Below are 19,299 nucleotides of genomic sequence, written 5' to 3' on the forward strand. Positions count from 1 at the left end.
GATGTTAAAACCAAGGTTCGTTACAAAGCCGACTCACATACAACAAAAGTGTACCCAAGCTCCCATTGAATAGGGCGATCCCGGTGAATCAAACTCCTCCGATCTTGGGACATTCGACCTTCAATCTAGAACGAGGACCGTCCTCTCGACGGTACGTCAATGGTTCCTATCTTGACCTAAAGTCCATCCCTATGAAACGATAATCGCGTATCATAGCCGCGACACCGGCGGACCATTGACCGAGGATCGGCGAGATTCGGCGCGGATTAGCGAGTCGAAAGATTGGATCGGCGATACCGCGTGTCCGACACGCTGCAGGACTACAGGACACGTGTTCCGATACGGCGACCGAGCAGTGGCCGGCCGCAATCCATCCGCATAGGGATCCTGTCGGGCATGCGCCGCACGGAAACGTTACAGAAACGATCTCAGTGCCGAGCGACGTTCGTTTAGAACGGCTCGCGCGTCTTTCCTCCACTGGCTCTGTGTCGAGCTGATTTTAATCCTACAATTTATTCATAATTTCACTCGAACAATTCACTCTACATTTTACTTGAAATATCTATTCGAAATTTCATTTGGACAATTCATTCTATGTTTTATTCGAAGCATTGATTCGAAATATTATTCGAAACTTTGGTCAAAGATTATATTCGATATCTTATTCGAATAAAATTTTGTTCGTAGAATTTATGCAATATATTATTCGAAAAACACGTTCGAATTTTTATACGAACAATTTATTTGATATTTGATTCGAACAATTCATTCTATGTTTTATTCGAATTAATTTCGATTCAAAAGAATTTATGCAACAGATTATTCGAAGAATTTATTGAATATATTATCCGAATAAAATTGTATTCGATGAATTTATTTCATATATTATTCGAGTATAATTTATTTAATATATTACTCGAATAGAATTGTGTTTGAACAATTTATTATATATATACTATTCGAATAGAATTGTATTCGAATAATTTATACGAAATAATTCACGAATAAAATTGTATTTGAACAATTTCTACGAAATAATTCACGAATAAAATTACATTCGAACAATTTATATGAGATAATTATCGAATAAAATTTGATTCGAATAATGTCGAACTTCGCGCTTGGGTATAGTAATAGTAACGCCCGGTTAAGTGTTACGTCCCTTGCCCAGTCGAGTGTTGCTTTCTATCCCCCACCTTGCTCGGAACGTCGAAGCTGTGGCTCGTATCGATACCGAATTAACTTTCTACGTGGCCCATTCGTTTTCTAGAGATTTCGCTCTAAAACATGACCACCTCCATTAATAATTAAGTAGATTGGATCAAGGAAGCAGTTCACTTGTGCGAACTAAAAAGAGACTTGCGTACAAATTTTTTAACGATATTTGTTCATGTAAAATTTGAGACAAAGAAGAGTGTTTCTATCTCCAATTCCAGGAATTTCCGGATCTATGTTTATACGACCTTTCCTCGTACAGAATACGATGCAGAAATATTATCTATTTCAGGGACACCCTATATGTTGCCATCTGCGATTTAAGGGAATTTTTCCCACTTAACACATTCGCATCGGGAAACGAGAATTCTCGTTTAAAAAAAAAAAAGAAAACGTTGTCGTCGGGAAACGAGAATTCTCGTTTTGCGAGAAGTGTGCTTTCCTGAAATCTAACTGAATTACATTTCAGTTGAAATATATTTAATATTATATGTATGCCACAAGTTGTGTATGCAATCACAAAGGGATGTTACGTTGAATTTTGTTAAAACATGGCAAACATAAATGTGTATTCGATTGTACTTCAGAAACACACTGAACTAAATAAATCGCTGCCCGGGTAAAGAAATAATTGTTGCATCGACAGCACGCGAATAAGTGTCTGTTCGAAACGCGATGCGCGCGGTTAAAACAAATCACGGTGCAAAAAAACGACTACCACGCCGCTTGGAATATACATATACGCCCCACGATCACATAAACACAGCAACAACAGCATTAAGATGTCTATAATTTACTGCATAATACATTTTTAAAAAATTCTCCATTTTACAATGACAATACCCACCGACTTGAACGGAAAGCTCAACATGGAGCGCATACGTTCCACGTGGCACAAATCGTGTTAATTGATCTCGAAGACGGGCGAGGCGAAATTTCTAGGAGCAGCAGAGTTCGAGTGGCCGGGTCTCCGGTTTCAGCCGAGATCCTTGTTTCCGCAAATTGTATCGCGTGACAGAGAAAGAACGGAGAGGTCGTTCCGCGGCGAGTCTTCTCCGAACGAAAGCCGCCGATTAGAAATTCGCGCGGACAATAGGTGAAACAGCGCGGCAGCGCGGCAGCGCGGAGATTGGATTTTTCACTTTCACGGAATCTAGGTCCCTGTTGCTAGCAGGTAGCGCGCAGGTTCGCGGCTCCTCAGTCACCGCGGACGAGTCTCGCCGGCCGGTTGCGGTATTAACGATGGCAGGGAGCGTAGAGCGCCGGACACAGGCGGCGGCGGCGTTCGCAAAATTCGCCGGCCCGGAAATTGCGAGGCCTCCGGGAGCAGCGAAAGGTTGTATTGAGAGGCGGGCCCGGCACAATAAGTCGCGGCGGCATCGAATGGAATCGAAAGTGGAGCGGCTTAATCCCCCGGCCGAAATCCGTTCGCGGCGAGAGTCATTCTTCGGCCCCCTTGCCGCAACAATGGCCGCGCTCCCGCTTCCGTTCCTGAACGGTACCCGCTGCGGCAACCGTATCCCGATAAATGGACGCCTAGACGCCTCTCTTTCTCCGTCTATCTTCGACTCGCTTGTATTCCTGCGGCGCTGATTACACGGTTTAATTAACGGCTTCGCAACTTGGGCAGTAGCTGCTGCGGCAGCCATCTTACCGGCATCCCTGAGAAACCGGCGGCGAACCTGCGCGGTTCGCTTGACCAGGTTGCTGCCAGCTCGAATCGGGAGGATTCCGAACAGTCTAGAACTTTTGTACGAGCTGCTAAGCAACGGAGATTCTTCGCACTTGGTGACAGTTAACCCTTTGTGGTCAAAAGGGTTCCGAATTTCATGCGACTCGAGCATATTTGTATTTCTATATTTCTATATTCCTCTATTTCTGTATTTTTGTATCCTTATTTATTACTATTATTCCTTTATCTTTATTTTTCCATTGATATCTCTATATCCTTTTTTTATATATCTTATATATTTGTATTTATATCCATATTCCTCTTTCTATTTCTATATCTCTATATTTCAATTTATATTCCTATAACCTTTCTCTATATCTATGTACTTCTATACATATTCCTATTCATGTTCCTATTTATATTCCTACATCATTATTTTTATATCTTTTATATTCTTATATCTTTATTTTTTAATTCATGTTCCTATTTATATTTCTACATCTTTACTTTTCTATTCATATTCCTATAATCCTTCTCTATATATCCATACCTCCATTCATATTCCTATATTGTGCATTCCTATTTACATACATATTCCCATTCCAATTCATATTTTATTCACAACAGTTGCGAGATACAGCAGAAAATCGATCACGCGTACATATGGTATCTGGATTCTCGATTATATGAATATGATTCATAGGTGAACAGTTGTGTCTAAACCGATCCAGGTAGAACACGATTTGAAGCGAACACACGCGCGTGCAGCTTCGAGCCACAGAAATCAGTACCTATCCTCGGCACATTCATGATTTTAAGTAATTGCATAATAAACAACTATGCCATGATGTCAATAACAATCAAGCAACTGGTCTTCCTATTGTTACTACTAATGATCGAGTGTTATAATAATGCTAATGCTCCGTGTCATAACCGACCCTGCATATTGCGCAATTCTTACACCATCGATGAATGAATTATGATCGAGTAAAGTAAGCAACCAATCGATGCAAAATGTTCGACATCGGACAAGGAAGAGTCAACGGATCGTAAGGGACAGACGATTTTTGGAGAGAGATTCCCTTCTAAACACAAGGAACTTGAGTCCCCGTTCCGAAAACGGAGCTTCCAGACGCGTTTACGGAGCGCCCAGCCGGCCGACCTCCCGTCTAACTTTCCGCAAGAGCATCCTGCAGAAGCAATTCTCCCACGGAACGTTCACCCCGGCGCGGCGCGGCGCGGCACGGCGCGGCATGATCGAGAGAGGAGCCGATCATCAAACTTGATTCGATCGCGGCTGGTCTCCACCGTCTCGGAACCTCGTCCAGCGTATCTAATTTCTCGGTTGTCCAGTGCAGGCCATCTGGTGCCCGGACTCTCATCTTCGACGCTGGAGATCATCGGTCTGGTCTCCTACGAAATCAACCAAAAAGTAGTCTCCAGCCTGAGAAGCCTGAGGGAAAGAAAAAGAAGAAGAGGAAGTGGAAGAGGAAGAGGAAGAGGCCCAATCGAAAAGAAGAGGAAAGGGAATAAATTCAGCGTTGAAGAAAGCGAATCGATTCGCGGGTCAAGTACCCAAGGCCCTCTCTCGGTGTCTTCGTTTTCTGTCGCGCGGTTCCTAGTTCTGGGGGTCGAGCGGGAGGGGGGAGGGGAGGGGAGGGGGGTAGGGGGTAGTAACTGTATCTCCAATTAAAGCCGGGGCTGCCAGTCCGTTCAAGTCAATTTGTTTGAGTGGCGCGGCGTTGGTCCAAGGGGGTTAGAAGTAGTGTCGGATTCATGCCGTATCAACAAGCTCGGTTGCCAACCGCCCACGGCCAAAAGCCTTGCTCGCCGGCTTGCTTGCTCGCCTGCTTGCTCGCCTGCTTGCTTGCTCTCTCGTTCGTTGTGTGTGCCGATCTCGGGCGGCCCTAGGTTGCCGGTTCCTACGCCACTGGGATCGATATCCCGGGAGGCCAAACAGTAAACAGCCGGTTGGTCAGGATAGTGACGGTGGTGGGGCTGCATAACATGGAAGGCACCTACTGCCTTCCCACCCGCTTCTCTCTCTCTCTCTCTCTCTCTCTCTCACTCTCTTTCTCTCTCTCACTCTCTCTCTTTATTACGCTTCCTCTGTCGCTTCGTCTCTCTGCCTATACACCTAGCTACCTCCGTCGCCTCTACCCACCACCGACGCGACGCAGAGAACGAAAGAACGATGCCAGAGATCCGCGGCGCGCGGAACAACCGCCGGCGCTAACCCTCTGCGGAGAGGAGGCGCGACGCTTTTCGGATTAACCCTCGGCGCCGCCGGCACGCTGACGGGCAATCGGCGTCGACGCCGAGGACCGGCGACCACTGCTACCACCAACCGGCATTTCGACGAGCCGTCGATGCTTCGATGTTTCGGCGCTCGGTGCGGATTTTTTCAGACGCCAGGGTCCGTTTCTCGCGAGGCTGCGCTTGCGACGCGCGTATCACGAATGCCGACCGTGTTCCTGTCTAGGGCAGACACTTTCCATTCTCTTTTTCTGGTCAAAATTTCAGAACGCTTCATCGATATTTTTCAATCTTGTCTATTATAAATTTTGAGACACGTGAGACTATATGTATGTACAGTTTTCTTCAATCTTATCTATTATAAATATCAGGACGCGTAGGGCTACGTCAATATTTTTGAATGTTGTTTATTACAAATTTCAGGATACTTAGGGTCACATCTTCAATTTTCTTTAATTTTCGCTTTCATCAATTTTGGAACACTTGGGTCTGTATTTACAACTTCCTTCAATTTTGTCTAATATAAATTCTAAAACGCGTAGGGCTATGTCAATATTTTTGAATGTTGTTTATTACAAATTTTAAGATACTTAGAATTATGTTCTGAATTTTTGTCAATTTGTGTATTAGTTTTTGGGATACTTAGGGTTATATCTTCAACTTTCTTTAATTTTCTCTATTATAAACATCGGGACAATTGCAGCTATATTTACAATTTTCTTCACTTTGGTGTATTATAAATTTCAGAACACGTAGAGTTACGTCTTTAATTTTCCTCAATTTTGTCTGGTATAAATTGTGGAACATTTAGGGTTACTTATTAAATTTATCTATTATAAATTTCGGGATGCTTGGGACTATATCCATATTGTTCAATTTTGTTTACTACACATTCCAGAACACTTGTATTATAGTTATATTCATCATTTTTTAACAGTTTTTTTTTATTGTGAATTGTCAGAACACTTATGTTCACATTCTTAATATTTCCAAGCTTTTCGAATATAAAATATGTAACACAAATACCCAGATTAGAATTTTGGATCCGAAGTCCAGCCTTGCGATTTTGGGTCCGAAATCCAGCATTGCGATTTTGGGGCACAGTGGTGCGTTGGGAGCGACGGGGTCCTATAAATCAGGCACGGCTATTAAACGAATTGGGAAAACTCATCCCTCGAGAAGTACACGTTAGGCACACGGGCTATGGATTTCCTCCGAAAGAAACAACGGGATAGAAAGAGAGAGAGAGGGAGAGGGAGAAACAGAGAGAAAAAAAGAAGAAAGATACAGGGAGAAAAAGAAACAGAGAAAAAAAGAGAGAGGAAGCGACAAACAGAAAGAAGCAGCGAAAGGGACAGATAAACAGCGAGAAACAGAGAAACATCGAGAGAGAAAGAGAGAGAGAAGAGAGGGTGGAATAGAGAGAGAGAGAGAGAGAGAGAGAGAGAGCCCGGAAGCGAGTCGGCGGTGTCGTAGGAAAAAAGCGGAGAGCTGCTCACCGAGATGTGTATTCCCTTTCTTCTCCCACCATTGGTCGCGTGGCCATCAGTGACGTAGGCAGTCGGAGGAGAGAGTGGGAGGGCGAGCTTTGTGAAAGAGTCTGGCCCGTCTCTGCCTCCGCTGGTGGGGATTTCGTCGTCGAGTGGTAACTGCTAAAGGTTGCCCGGGGGTTGGTTGATCTTCGCGCGAGAACGTGATCGCCAGAAAGAGACACGCCGACACGGCTTTCGAGCATCGTCGATGCAACCGTGCTCTGGCTTCTCCTCGCCGTGGCTACTTGCCTTTGATAGTCGTCGAATCATCCACGGTGTTCCAACATCAAAATTTTTCAAATATCTCCGAGAGGTGTCCTTTTCCCTAAAATCCATCCCTTACGTATGAATCGACGCGTTTGCAACGAAGTTTCGAATGCTTCTTCGACTCTGCAAACATTCTCGTAAAAAGTAATTATTTTTAACTCTTTGCAATATCTTCTTCCTTCTGCTATAAAATAACCATGTATAAAACACGTGCATAAAGACACAACATTTTTTATTCGTTAATTTCTTAAAATTTTACAGCAGCAAAATTTGATGACTTTGCGTAGCAAAATCATAATTTTTGAAAAATCTGCTCCTTTGCTAATTTGTTTAGAGTTGCTGATGGTTATGTCAGAAAAGTCATTCGAGTGTCATGGATGATTATATCAAAATAATTATTTCGTTTCACCGAGGAATCGAACCTTGTCTTCGAGTGCCAGTTCGAATTTGAATTTGCGTTCAAGTTCAAGTTCCAGTCGAGTTCCAGCAGTTGCCACGCCGAGAAAAACATCGTGGTCGCAGCAACGTTTCGCGACGTTCACCGGTGCTGTTCGGAGGGGTTCGGGCGGCTCTCTGATCTCGTTTCACCGTCTGTCGCGGTCGTTCATCCTGCGGTGGCGGAGGACCCGCTTCTTAAAACCGTGCGGGGGTGTTCGCCGCGCCAATAGAAAAACGAGCGAGCTCCGAGCGACGACGCACTCAATCGACTTCGCATTTTTCTACGCCCCCTTGAACGTTCAAGGGTTCGAGGTGCTCGGCCTACCTTTTCACGCGCTGTCTCTCTTTCTCCCTCTTTCTAGCAACTTCTCTCTCTCTCTCTCTTCTATCGGTTTCTTCATATTTCTAGCAGTTTCTCTCCCCCCCCCCCCTCTCTCACTCTCCGTTTCTTTCTATTTCTAGCAGTTTTCTCTCCTTCTTCCTCTCTCTCTGTCTCTGTCTGTCTGTCTCTCTCTCTCTCTCCATCTCTCTCTGTCTCTCTCTCTCTCTCTCTCTCTCTCTCTTTCTCTCTGTCTATCTCTGCGGCGGCTCGCATTCACCTTCGAGCATCACCCAGCACCCTTTCGCCCCCACGACGTTTTATTTCGACTTCCTTCCTTTCTCTTTTCCACCGAGCCCTTTACCCTTTCTTTCGCCGAACGATTTTCTGGAACAGCTTTACGCCTGCAAGGATTTAACCGGTGATGTATTCATCCGCGCATGCCAAGACGTTTCTTTCATTCCATGAGCGAGGCAGTCCTAATTAGACTGCACCTATTGACGGATCCCCTGTGTCGGACCGCCGAGTACTTGGAATTTCGTTCAGTTTACTTTTGTAATGTCAGTACTTATTTATTTATTATTAATATCTATTATTTATTATTAGTACCGATTACTTATTATTATTAGTACATATTATTCATTATTATTGGTACCTATTAGTTATTATTATTAGTGCCCATTACTCGTTATTATTGGTACATATTATTTATTATTATTAGAACATATTATAATGTTCGGTCGATTATAACTTTTGTTTTAGTTATTTTTCGAAAAATAATGTGAAATTACTCGTTGGTCACTAGGTTATAGCTAGTCAAAATTAGTACCTTCTTATTCAGAATTAGACATTCTTTCATATTCTGATAAAAACAGCTATAGTATTCGAGTTGAGAAGAAACAGTTGACCTTGAAACCGTCGCGACGCTTCCACTTATAAAATAATGATCGCACTACATAGACCATGCAACTTTTGTATACAAAATTTGTTTGTCCATATTTTATAAGATGATGGAGATATAAGAGCTACATGGACCACCTCGGATATTCGTAATTAACATTAAAATTACCGAACCCTAATATTTATGGTTTATATAATAATGACAAGATTGGATTTATTTAATCTTCATCCACGAAAACCAAAATATTTTTTAAACTTACATTGTTTCCATTTTATATTAGGGGGGCCAGAAAGTAATGTCGTTTTTTTACATTAAATTCAAACATAAATTTTTAACCTCGTTATCAACAACCTTTTGCCATCTAGTATGCAAATTTTCAATGCCGGATCGATAAAAATCAATTGGTTTTTGGTCCATATATCTGGAGATTGCATTTTGAACGTCATTCGAATTTTCAAATTTTTTGCCACTTAGAAAATGTTGTAGCGATCGGAATAAATGAAAATCCGATGACGCAATATCGGATGAGTATGGTGGGTAAGACAACACCTCCAATCCCAATTCATTAATTTTTTGCAAGGTTCATCTTGCACAGTGCGGCCTTGCATTATCGTGTCGCAGAATAACACTTTTTCTGTTGACGACCGCTGGATATTTTTCAATTAAAGATTGATTTACTCGATCTAACTGTTCACAGTAAAGATCTGCATTCACAGTTTGTCTAGGTTTCAGCACTTCAAAATGAACAAACCCGCGAATACTCCACCATACACACAAAAGTGCCTTTTTGGGGCGTAAACCTGCTTAGCTGTACTTCGTGACGATTCATTTGGAGAGAGCCACTGTCTTTTGCGTTTTGGGTTATCATATAAGACCCATTTGTCATCTCCAAGGATCAAACGATCAAAAAACGCTTCTGTATGGTGTCGCTGAAGCAGTAAGTTGGATGTGCTGGATCGGTTAGCTTTGTTTTCTTCCGACAAATTATGCGGGAGCCAAACACCTGCTCTGCTTTCTTTATCAATCTGGTTTAAATGTTCTTGGATGGTTGATCAAGGTTGTTTAAGAGTGTTTGACGGTTCCTCAATTGTTTGACATGGATTTGCTTCCACCTCCGCCCTTAACGTGTCATTGTCTAAAGTTGTTGGTCTTCCTGATCGATACGAGTCGAAAAGATCGAAATTACCGGATTTAAACTTAGAAAACCATCTTTGGCATTTTCGAACGTTTAACGCATTTGGATAAACATCTCAAATGCTTTTGGTAGCTACCGTTGCGTTACCACCCTTGCGAAACTCAGAAAGTATACAATGCCGGATACGTAACTCTTCTGGTATTTGGCTGGCCATTTCACCGTAAATTACGAAAAAGATTTAAGTTGTTACTATTTACGAGAACACAAGTCCCTCTAACTTTAAACTGTCTTTAGCACGCCTTTGAAATACGTAATGACTTAACAAATAAGTAACGAATGTTGACAAGCGCAAAAACGACATTACTTTCCGGTTCCCCTAATACATTATGGAATTGAATTTGAGACTCATGCAACGGTTAACAGCTCCTGACAATTTTTTAAATATGGGTAAATTTGATAGAAATTATTTTGGAACGTGGTATAATAATTTTTAGCGGCACCTTAGAGTCGCCACTCGACCACAAAGGGTTAATACTTGTTTCAAGAAAATGAATTCCAGTCAGTATGGCACCTGTACATATACATAGTATATGTATAATATAACATGTATAAGTATAGCATAGTAACATGTATAAACTTAATAAGACCGCAAAGAGTTGCCGTAGAATCGTCTTCGCATCCTTTGTCGTCAGAAGATCGATCGTCGACCAGGAACAAACAGGAAAGCGTAGAAACGTTCCTTCTCCGCGAAAAATCTGCTAGTCTGATTGCGAGCCTAACAGGACTGCCTTATCTCCAAGGCTTCTCGTTCGGATTTCCCGTTCACAGAGATCGACACTTCGCGCGACAGCACCTGCAGCGAATATTTTCCGCGCAAGCTTTCCGCCGACGCTTTTCGTCGACGCTTTTCGCCGGCACTTTTCGTCAACGGTTTTCGCTGTACGACTACACCCGGCCTCGCACGCCATCGGCGTCGATCGCGCGTTTCCCCGAAAACCTATTCGTTTCCTCCGGTCGATCATCAGTTTCCCGATTTACATCTCGATCTCCGATTTCCCTGGTGATCCGTCGCAACGAGCGCGCCGCGTCCGCGCGGTGAAAAATGCCCCGACGAGAGGGTTTATTCGTCGATCGAGAATACTCGAATTAATCCCGCTACGACCATAACCGCGACCCTGCAACGCTGTCGCGACGAGTTCGGCGCTTCTCGATCTTCGATCTCTGATCGGCTCGGATCGTTCCAATCGGTGTTCGTAAATAAACGGTTTTTCTTTTCAGCCCGATGTTTATCGTTCGCGCTCCTGCTCCCTGCAGTTTCCATTCTTGGCAGTCGCGGTAGATTTGCGATTTTATGCGTTCGTAGGAAGAGCAAGTAGTCGAAATATAAGATTGTATAAATATGAGAAGAATTTGGTAGTACCGTAATTGAATTTCCAAGTTGTCAGAATTATTAGAAGGGATGATTTATTTTTATTCAATTTCTGTTTCTTACTAACTTTGCACAAAGAGTCTAGTGATCAGTTTTAACGAACAATAAATGTATCTTTTTGTGAAATAAAAGTTCCTGCATCGACTCCATGATAAATGCATACTTGTTTCTCTTATCAACAATTGCAACATGTCGAACATGATGCAAGACTATCTCCAAATTCTTCAAATATTGGTTTTACTATTTACTCTATTTTCATTACTTATTCTATTTGTATTATTTATTCTCGTTTTATTATTTACTCTACATGATTGCTCTATTCTCATTACTTATTCTGTTTTTATTATTTTCTTGATTTTAACTGTATTATTTACTTTATATTTATAGCCATTTTTTTACAGAATTTTTAACGAATCTGCCTACGACATGAAATTTGCCTGCATCGACTGCAAGGTCCACATAACGCCAGTTCCTTTCATTAATATCCTCCTACAGTTTCCCTTACGTTTCTCTTCTACTATTCAACCTATGTTTCTCATCGGTGCGTAGAACCGGTCTATTAATAAACAACACGAATTCGAAAGAAACCTCTGAACTTACGAAAAATAATCAGAAATCCGAGAGATTTGATACGGAGTTCGCGGCCGAGGGAATCCCAGCGGAAAAGTTGAACGAAAACATGGCGAAGACGCTCGGCCGCCGAGGAGCACAATAAAAAGCAATCGATTGTCTGAAAGGGAGCCGGTTGGTTAATGAAGTTGCCAGGTCGAAAGCGAGCGTTGCGTGTCAAGAGGTCAGAGGAACGGCGACTACTGGCACCGTCTCCGTTCTCCTTTCTTTTTCATTTATCGGATTCGAATTACCGGCCCCTGTAACAGAATCGCAATCAACGCAATCGATTCGGGGGCCAGGCGGCGGGGGTGCGTTACCCCCGGACTGCACCGGGTCCGGTCTCGGGAAAACGCGACTTTAATAGCGAGAATCGCGGAGTATGAATCAGGCTTAAAGGAGAGATCCCGAGTATCGGACGCGAGCCGCGGCCGGTCGCCTTCGTTTCGTTCCACGCTTTGATCAGTCCGCCACGAGGTTATTGCATTCGTAGGCCGGCGGTTTTCATCGTTTACGGCCAGCCCCGAGCGTGAATCGCTCGTAATTAACCCGTTTCTCGTTGGCCAGCTACGATTCGATTCTGATGTCGCCCTTTCGCAAATACCAACCCGGAGAAACCGATCGGCGAACTCGCTCGTTTTACCGATTCGATCCGATAAGCCTTCGACGAGTTCGTTTTATCGATCGGCTCCTGTCACTTCTCTCGCGAACGGACTTCGGAAAAAAACTGATCTGATTTAGGTAGTCTTCTTTTTTTTTATTATAAAGCCGTTGGTTATTGTAACGGATTTATAGTAATTTAAAATAACGAACGAGTTCTAATCGTGAATCGTTCAACAGATTATTTTTTGACCAGCTTTTACAAATTTGTTATGATAGTTACTAAGAATAATAATCTTTTGACAAATTCTTGTAAATTTGTTATAGTAACTAATGGATTGTAATCGTTGGATTGTTTTTTGTTAAATTACTTTCCGAGCAATTGTCATAAATTGGTTACAATATGTAACGAGTTCTAATCGTTAATTAGATTATTTCTTCCCGAATTATGTACTTGGTGATCAATTATTATAGAATAGTTACAATAATCAATTACTTGTAGTCGTTAATCATTGATCTGCTCATCTCTTGCTCAACTCTCGTCTTAAATTTTATAAATCTTCCTTTGACACGCGTCCTACATCGTAACAGAGTTTTCTACTGTTTCTCTTCGAACACGCATCCTGAATTTTTGAACTTGGTCCAAAGATCCTTTTGGTTTAAGTATACAGTACTAGATTAAAGTAAAGAAGGAGGTTTCTGTGTTTGAGTTCTGCTGTAAAGTTAAGAAGAACGTTTCGAATGTGTCTTTCGACGGTTTTCGACTTGGATGTTGTCCTGACGCAAGAGAACATGTCTATGGAATTGAAATGAAAAAAATACGAATTTGTAGTTGAAAAATAGGTATTGAAATAAGAGAACACGTCTTTCGAATTGGAAAATAATAATTGCAATACAAGAGCACGTCTTTGAAATTGTAAAATAAAAATTGAAAAAAAAAGATCACGTCTTTGCAATTGGACACGTCTTTCCCAATATTTTTCGGAATTGAAAAATAAGAATTTGACATCAAAGAACAGGTCCTTCTAATAAAAAAAAAATGAAAGTAATTTTTAAGGCACCTTAAGAACTTCCCTCCTTTACACGTTTAATTTTAACAAATAAATAATCAATTGAATTTAAATAAAATTGGATACGCCTTATATGACAAGTACAAAATTTAATTACAGCAGAAAATAAAGAAAATGCACGGTAGTTAGCTAGCCTATAGTACATAACTGGCTCCACTTCCCTGTGTCGGAAGTTGCCGATGACGATTCGTCCGCTAAAGCATCGATAGTTAAAATATCGAGTAGATCGACAGCGAGAGGTCGCGATAGGCGCGCGGCGGTGTGCTTTTACAGCGGCGTAAGTATGTAGAACAAATTTCTAATTTGCCTCTTCCCGTTGCATCGTCCATTCCACGTATAAACCATGCAGAAAACTGCGTTGCTAACTAGACCGTGCCGCGGTGCCGAGGCTGGTTGCAGCGAGCTCGGGTTTTCGTCTTCCTGCTCCACTAAGTCGCCTCGGCGAGCCCGAACTCGCCAGCTCATCGGTCATAGCAATCACGATCGAGGGTCTTACGGTGCTAAGAAACTTCCGCGACAAATTATAGCGATAACAGCTACAGCGGCAAATCTTTGGGCGAGGTGAAAACTTCTCCGTTAATCTCGGCGGACGAGAATACAATGAAGTCTAGGATGACAGAAATTTCGATCGGCGATCGGTAAATCCCTTCAGCTAATACACTCGAATAACTTCTTTCGGGATTCTTCCGAGGGCCGAGTATATTCCGGAGTTAATGTAAAAAGTATATGACGAAGTCTAAGTAATTTTACTTGGCCCCTTGAGCTAGAATGACGCGATAGTCGTTTTTACTCGAAAGCGAGAAAATATAAGCGAATGATGGGACTACGCTGCTGGAGAAACTTGTATACATAAGAAACTGTTGCAGAAAGGTTGACCAACTTGAAAAATTCATTCGGCTGCCAACAGCATTCTTGAAAAAGATTTTATAAAGTTTGTATATTTTGTCAAATTTGACAATTTTCAATATGACGTGTAACCTAACATTTCAATAGTTACACCGGCGAGGTTGCATAGAACTTAAAATCGAGAAAAACGATCTTAAAGTAGAAGCTTCGAGCTTTAATTTCAAGTAAAAGTCTTCTACTTTCGCTGAACTGTCGTCAGTTGAAATTGGCCAATTTTTATAAAAATCTTCTCCTTGCTATAATTTCCTTCTGCAGCGCATCTTGATTTCTATGAAATGTTCTCTTACGTTTCGTTTTGTATTTTATACGGTTTCGGTGTTACTTGTACCGTAAAAAATGATTCGGCAAATGTGCAGTTAGAAGGAGAAATGATGCGAGCCAAAAGAGTTAATTTGTGGATGACGAAGTTCTGAAAAACGCAATAACGTTAAATACTGTTACAAGTCTTAGTGCAAGCTATTTTCAAGCTTCTGCTTCAAATAATAGAAATAAATCCAAGAAGATATAGTTAAAGAAGATATAGTGAGTTTTTAAAGAGCAATTAATAATTATTCAGCACTTTTTAGTAAAGATTATATTTTATAATAACGTAATAAATGTTCGTGTTATTCACTTATTCGTTGCCTTTTATTCCATCTCTCTCTCCCTCTCTCTCTCTCCCTCTCTCTCTCTCTCTCTCTCTCTCCCTCTCTCCATGTCACTCTTATGCCGTTTCTCTCACGATTCTCTTCACGCAGTGCTCTTCTATCTACTTCCCACTTTCTTTCTATCCACACGCTGCACACATAATCATACCAACTCTCATACTCTCGCGTCACACACGTCCTTCCAATCAAATATTACACCTTAACCCGTTGCCGAGCCATTTCTTTTACAATTACGATGATTAGAAGCTTTTCGATCGCAATAATTTTTTAATATTTAATATAATTTCTTAAAGCAAATGTCGATGAGAGGAGAATAGAATTTTTTTTGGGCTTCCCTGTTCAAAAACAAAAATTGTGTTATCTATTATATTATTACTACTATTTTCCATCTACTTTTTATTGTATCGTTTGTGTTGCTTGTTCGAGAAGTCGTCGTCATATATTTCAATTTATTTCGATATTTGTTCTTTCTCTTTTCTATGCTTTTTTCCCTTTCTCTCTTTGTTTGTACTTATATAATTTTTATATATATATATATATATGTATATATAATCTCTCCGCCTGTTCTTACTAGACCCTATACCTTATGCATTTATAACAAAAATGAACTGATATAACAAAAATTAACACTGATGACATCAATAGAACATGAAAATTTTGTCACACCATTTTGAATGTATTACAGATAATACAAGGAGAAATGCATCGTTTTTAACTCTTGTTTTGTACGATTCATATAGACAACTTTGATTTTGTATAACGATCCGCGGTCTAGTTATTACTTGTAACGAAGAGTTTTTCTGGCCGTATAAATGAATACATTATTATTATTATAATTGGTCAGTGTTTCATGAAAGGGTACTTTTACTTTATAAAGAATCGAAGCATAAAAGGTTAATCGATGGCGCGAGAAAGGACTGTTTAGGCCAGGATAGAAAACCGTGTCACCGTGAGAATGACTTGGCGAAGAGATCGAAAAGCTACGCGAAGGCTGGAGGATGCCGATGGTTTCGCGTTGGTATGCTAAGGGTTAATATCCGTGGAAGCGCGAGAAGGCGGCTCCTCGGGACGCCTAACCGAGGCATCTTCCTCCGCGAGTTTTTATTACGCTTGTTCCATATTTTCTGCTCGCCCTCTTTCGAGCCTCTCTCCATCCCCGGCGTCCCTTCTCCCTCGTTCCGTGGTCTCCTTCGACTTCTCTCTTGCTCTCTCTCTCTCTCTCTCTCTCTCTTTCGTTCTCGCTCTCGCGCTTTGTCGACCGAGAGAAGAAGAGAGAGGAACACAGAGAGAGAGAGAGAGAGAGAGAGAGAGAGAGAGAGAGAGAGAGTCCGGCGTCTCGCTCGCACCCCCTTCCGTCGCGCTTCATCTCCGTTCATCCCCCATTCCGTCGCGTCGCTCGCCTCTCTCATCTATCGTCACTCCATCCGTCCCCCTTTATCTTCACCCTCGTCTCTGCCGCGTCCCTCCGGTTGCCTGCCGGTGCTCCTCCTGCTCCACCGCCGCCTCCTCCTCCTCCTCCTCCTCCTCTTTCACCGCCTCCACCTCGCCGGGCTCCACACCTCCGCTTAATAATACACACCAGCCAGCCACCCGCTACTACAACAGCACACCACCGGCACCGACAGTGTGGCATACCACTTTATTGATCTTCTTTCCCCGCTTTCACAGGTTTCAACCCGAATTTTCCACCACTTTATGCAAGCGTCGCCCTCCTGCCCGTTTACGCGGCAGCCACCCCGTGGATTCATCCTTTCGCCGTCAATAAATCGAAGAAACGATCCTCGGCCGGTGCTCTATGCTTCCGTATCGTGAGATTCACCGGTTACGAATCGATAGAGGCCGCTAGCTTGTCGAGATACAGTGACTTCCAAAAGTATTCGGACGCTTGTGGAACTTTTACTTCTATGCCATATATATATGTATATTGAAAGGAAAAAGACATTTACAGTATATTATAATCTTTTGTGCGCGGCGCGGTCTCGCAGGAATCTATTATTATCGGTCATCACATTTCAGTCACTGCGACTGGTCGTCACAGACTAGTGATCAAAATTGTAGTGACCAAAAATTGCAAATAAATTAAAATACCCATTTTTCTATTCACTCTATTGTTTCACATCTTTTTAAACTACTTTAATTCACTTAACTTAAATCGTAAGTCATTCCCTCAATGATGATAGGTGGTAATTAACCACTTAGCACGATGTGCTATTATAGTGGCTTTCGCGGATGTTTCATGCTGTACTCAATTGTATATTAATTATATTACTTAATTGTATATTAGTTATTAAAGTAAACGATTAAAATTACAGTATATATATATATAGTTATACTAAGAAAAGGACATATGAAGGAAAATGATAATTCAGTTATGAAAAAATTCATTCGCGCAAAATTCAGCCATGCCTAAGAGGTTAAATATAAGAAAAAAATCGAAAATCGGTAATAAGGAAGAAATTCAGTTGACAATTTTAACGCAATGATAATAAACGAATAAAGTTAATAAAAAGATGAAAGAAACAATTTAATGAGTTAGATTGTTCGTGATATATTCTAAAACATGGATCAATGTATAAGCCTACGTCGCATTCTTTGCATTCGTATCTACTTTCTGGTCGAATTTTATGTTTACTATATACTACACATTTTCGCGCTTGATTTTTTTTAAACAATTGTCGATATTTGGCTTACTATGTTACTTAGAGTATCAAATTCCATGTTGGAAAACAGTGAAAGGTGTTATAGTAAATAAAAATGCAAATAAAAGTATATTTTATTTTCATAACTTTTGAACTTAACTATATATTTCCTATTTTTATATTTCTCCAATTACGTAGATTATTTAATTATACCGCGTAGAAGTCAAAGTTATACTAGTGTCCAAATACTTTTAAGAACCACAACTTGCAACAATTTAGTTTTGTAGTTCATATTTACGTCGTATCGAAGCGATCGTCGAATTTTTAGATTTGCAACAAAATACGCTGGTTAATTATATAAAATAAAAATTAAATAAATACTCATTACGCTTTTTGTAGCTATACCGTACTTAATGAATTAGACTTGCATCTTGAGATTGATCACAGCGCAGGTGTAAAAATTAACAGACTTAGAATCAGAATTTGCGAATTATTTCGAAATAGTTTTAATCAATTGATAATTTTTTACGAAATTTGTTACTGTTTTTATACGAAAAGAACTAAAGTTCTCACATTATGAACGAACTAAAACACGGATACATTGATCACGCGTGTACATATATGTATTACAAGTATCCGTATAATATATGTACGTGTATTTCGTAAACACTCGGGTATCTGTGTACTAAGAAGTACACGGGTTCATACACGGATCTATCAACTGCACATGTACACGCGTGGATGCTGTACTCCGTCAAAACCGAAATCCCGGCGCGGAACAGATCGGCTCCGCCCGAATAAGGGACAGTACGTACGGTATAAATGTGTACACGGTTCAAGCAGCAACAAACGGAGTTGCATTGATCATACCGACACGGTAAAAACAATAACGATGTAAAGACAAAATAAATCATCGCATGTCTTTACGATTAAGTCATATCAGGAGAAAAATAAGAAACAATTTGCTACATTGATTTTTGTATTCAATCTATTCATTGAAATTTAACGAAACAAAATTTGGTTTCTCTGCTCCGAAACGAAAACATATTGAACGATCTTTAATTATAACTGACCAAGATTTTCTGTTTGTTTCAGGTAAGTGTCCATCGGCCAACGAATCTACCCAAATACCAGGCAAGTCGATTTTTTTTCAGTAAAATCGCACTCGTTTAACTCCTTAAGCGATCGGCGATATTCGAGAATCTTTTTCTGTTATTAAATTGTTCGCGAAATTGTTCTATAATCAGAAAAGTATAAGTTACATTTACGTAATAATTGTGTTGTTTATTAGAAAGTAAAGAAATCGGTACAGTAGAATCGTTCGCAATTATTGACGAATGTTATTTTGAGGAACGTTGCAAATGCTTGTGTTACTCGCGCTTCTCGCTTAAAGGGTTAAATGAGTCATTCTAATGGTTAATCAGAACAGTCTCTGTCAAGTTTTGAGACGTTGCATAGATCAGCGCGAAAGACTGGAATTGTTTGATTCGATCTAGAAAAATTGCTCCATTTTCAACAAAAATTTTAACATTTTGTTTCTAAATTTTTAAGATGACTATCCGAATGAATTCCTTTTAGTCTAATATTCTATTCGAATAATTCATTATTTTTTAGTCATAGTCTTCATTCGAATAATTCGAAGAATTTTTTGTTCGAATCATTTT

At 40.9% G+C, this 19,299-nt stretch overlaps 1 protein-coding gene across 3 annotated transcripts in view; it reads left to right on the forward strand.

Annotated features, from left to right (window-relative positions):
* Mam (neurogenic protein mastermind) overlaps positions 1-19,299 on the forward strand; it is a 429,033-nt gene that overhangs the window by 186,607 nt on the left and 223,127 nt on the right. Inside the window, exon 2 of one of the 3 annotated variants that reach the window (XM_078195843.1) lies at positions 18,731-18,769. The exons of the other annotated variants lie outside the window; for them this stretch is intronic. Coding sequence (XP_078051969.1) covers positions 18,731-18,769 — 39 coding nt within the window. The remainder of the gene's footprint in view (positions 1-18,730; positions 18,770-19,299) is intronic. 3 annotated transcript variants of the gene reach the window in all.

This window comes from Augochlora pura, chromosome 2, assembly GCF_028453695.1.
Source record: "Augochlora pura isolate Apur16 chromosome 2, APUR_v2.2.1, whole genome shotgun sequence".
NCBI lineage: Eukaryota > Metazoa > Arthropoda > Insecta > Hymenoptera > Halictidae > Augochlora > Augochlora pura.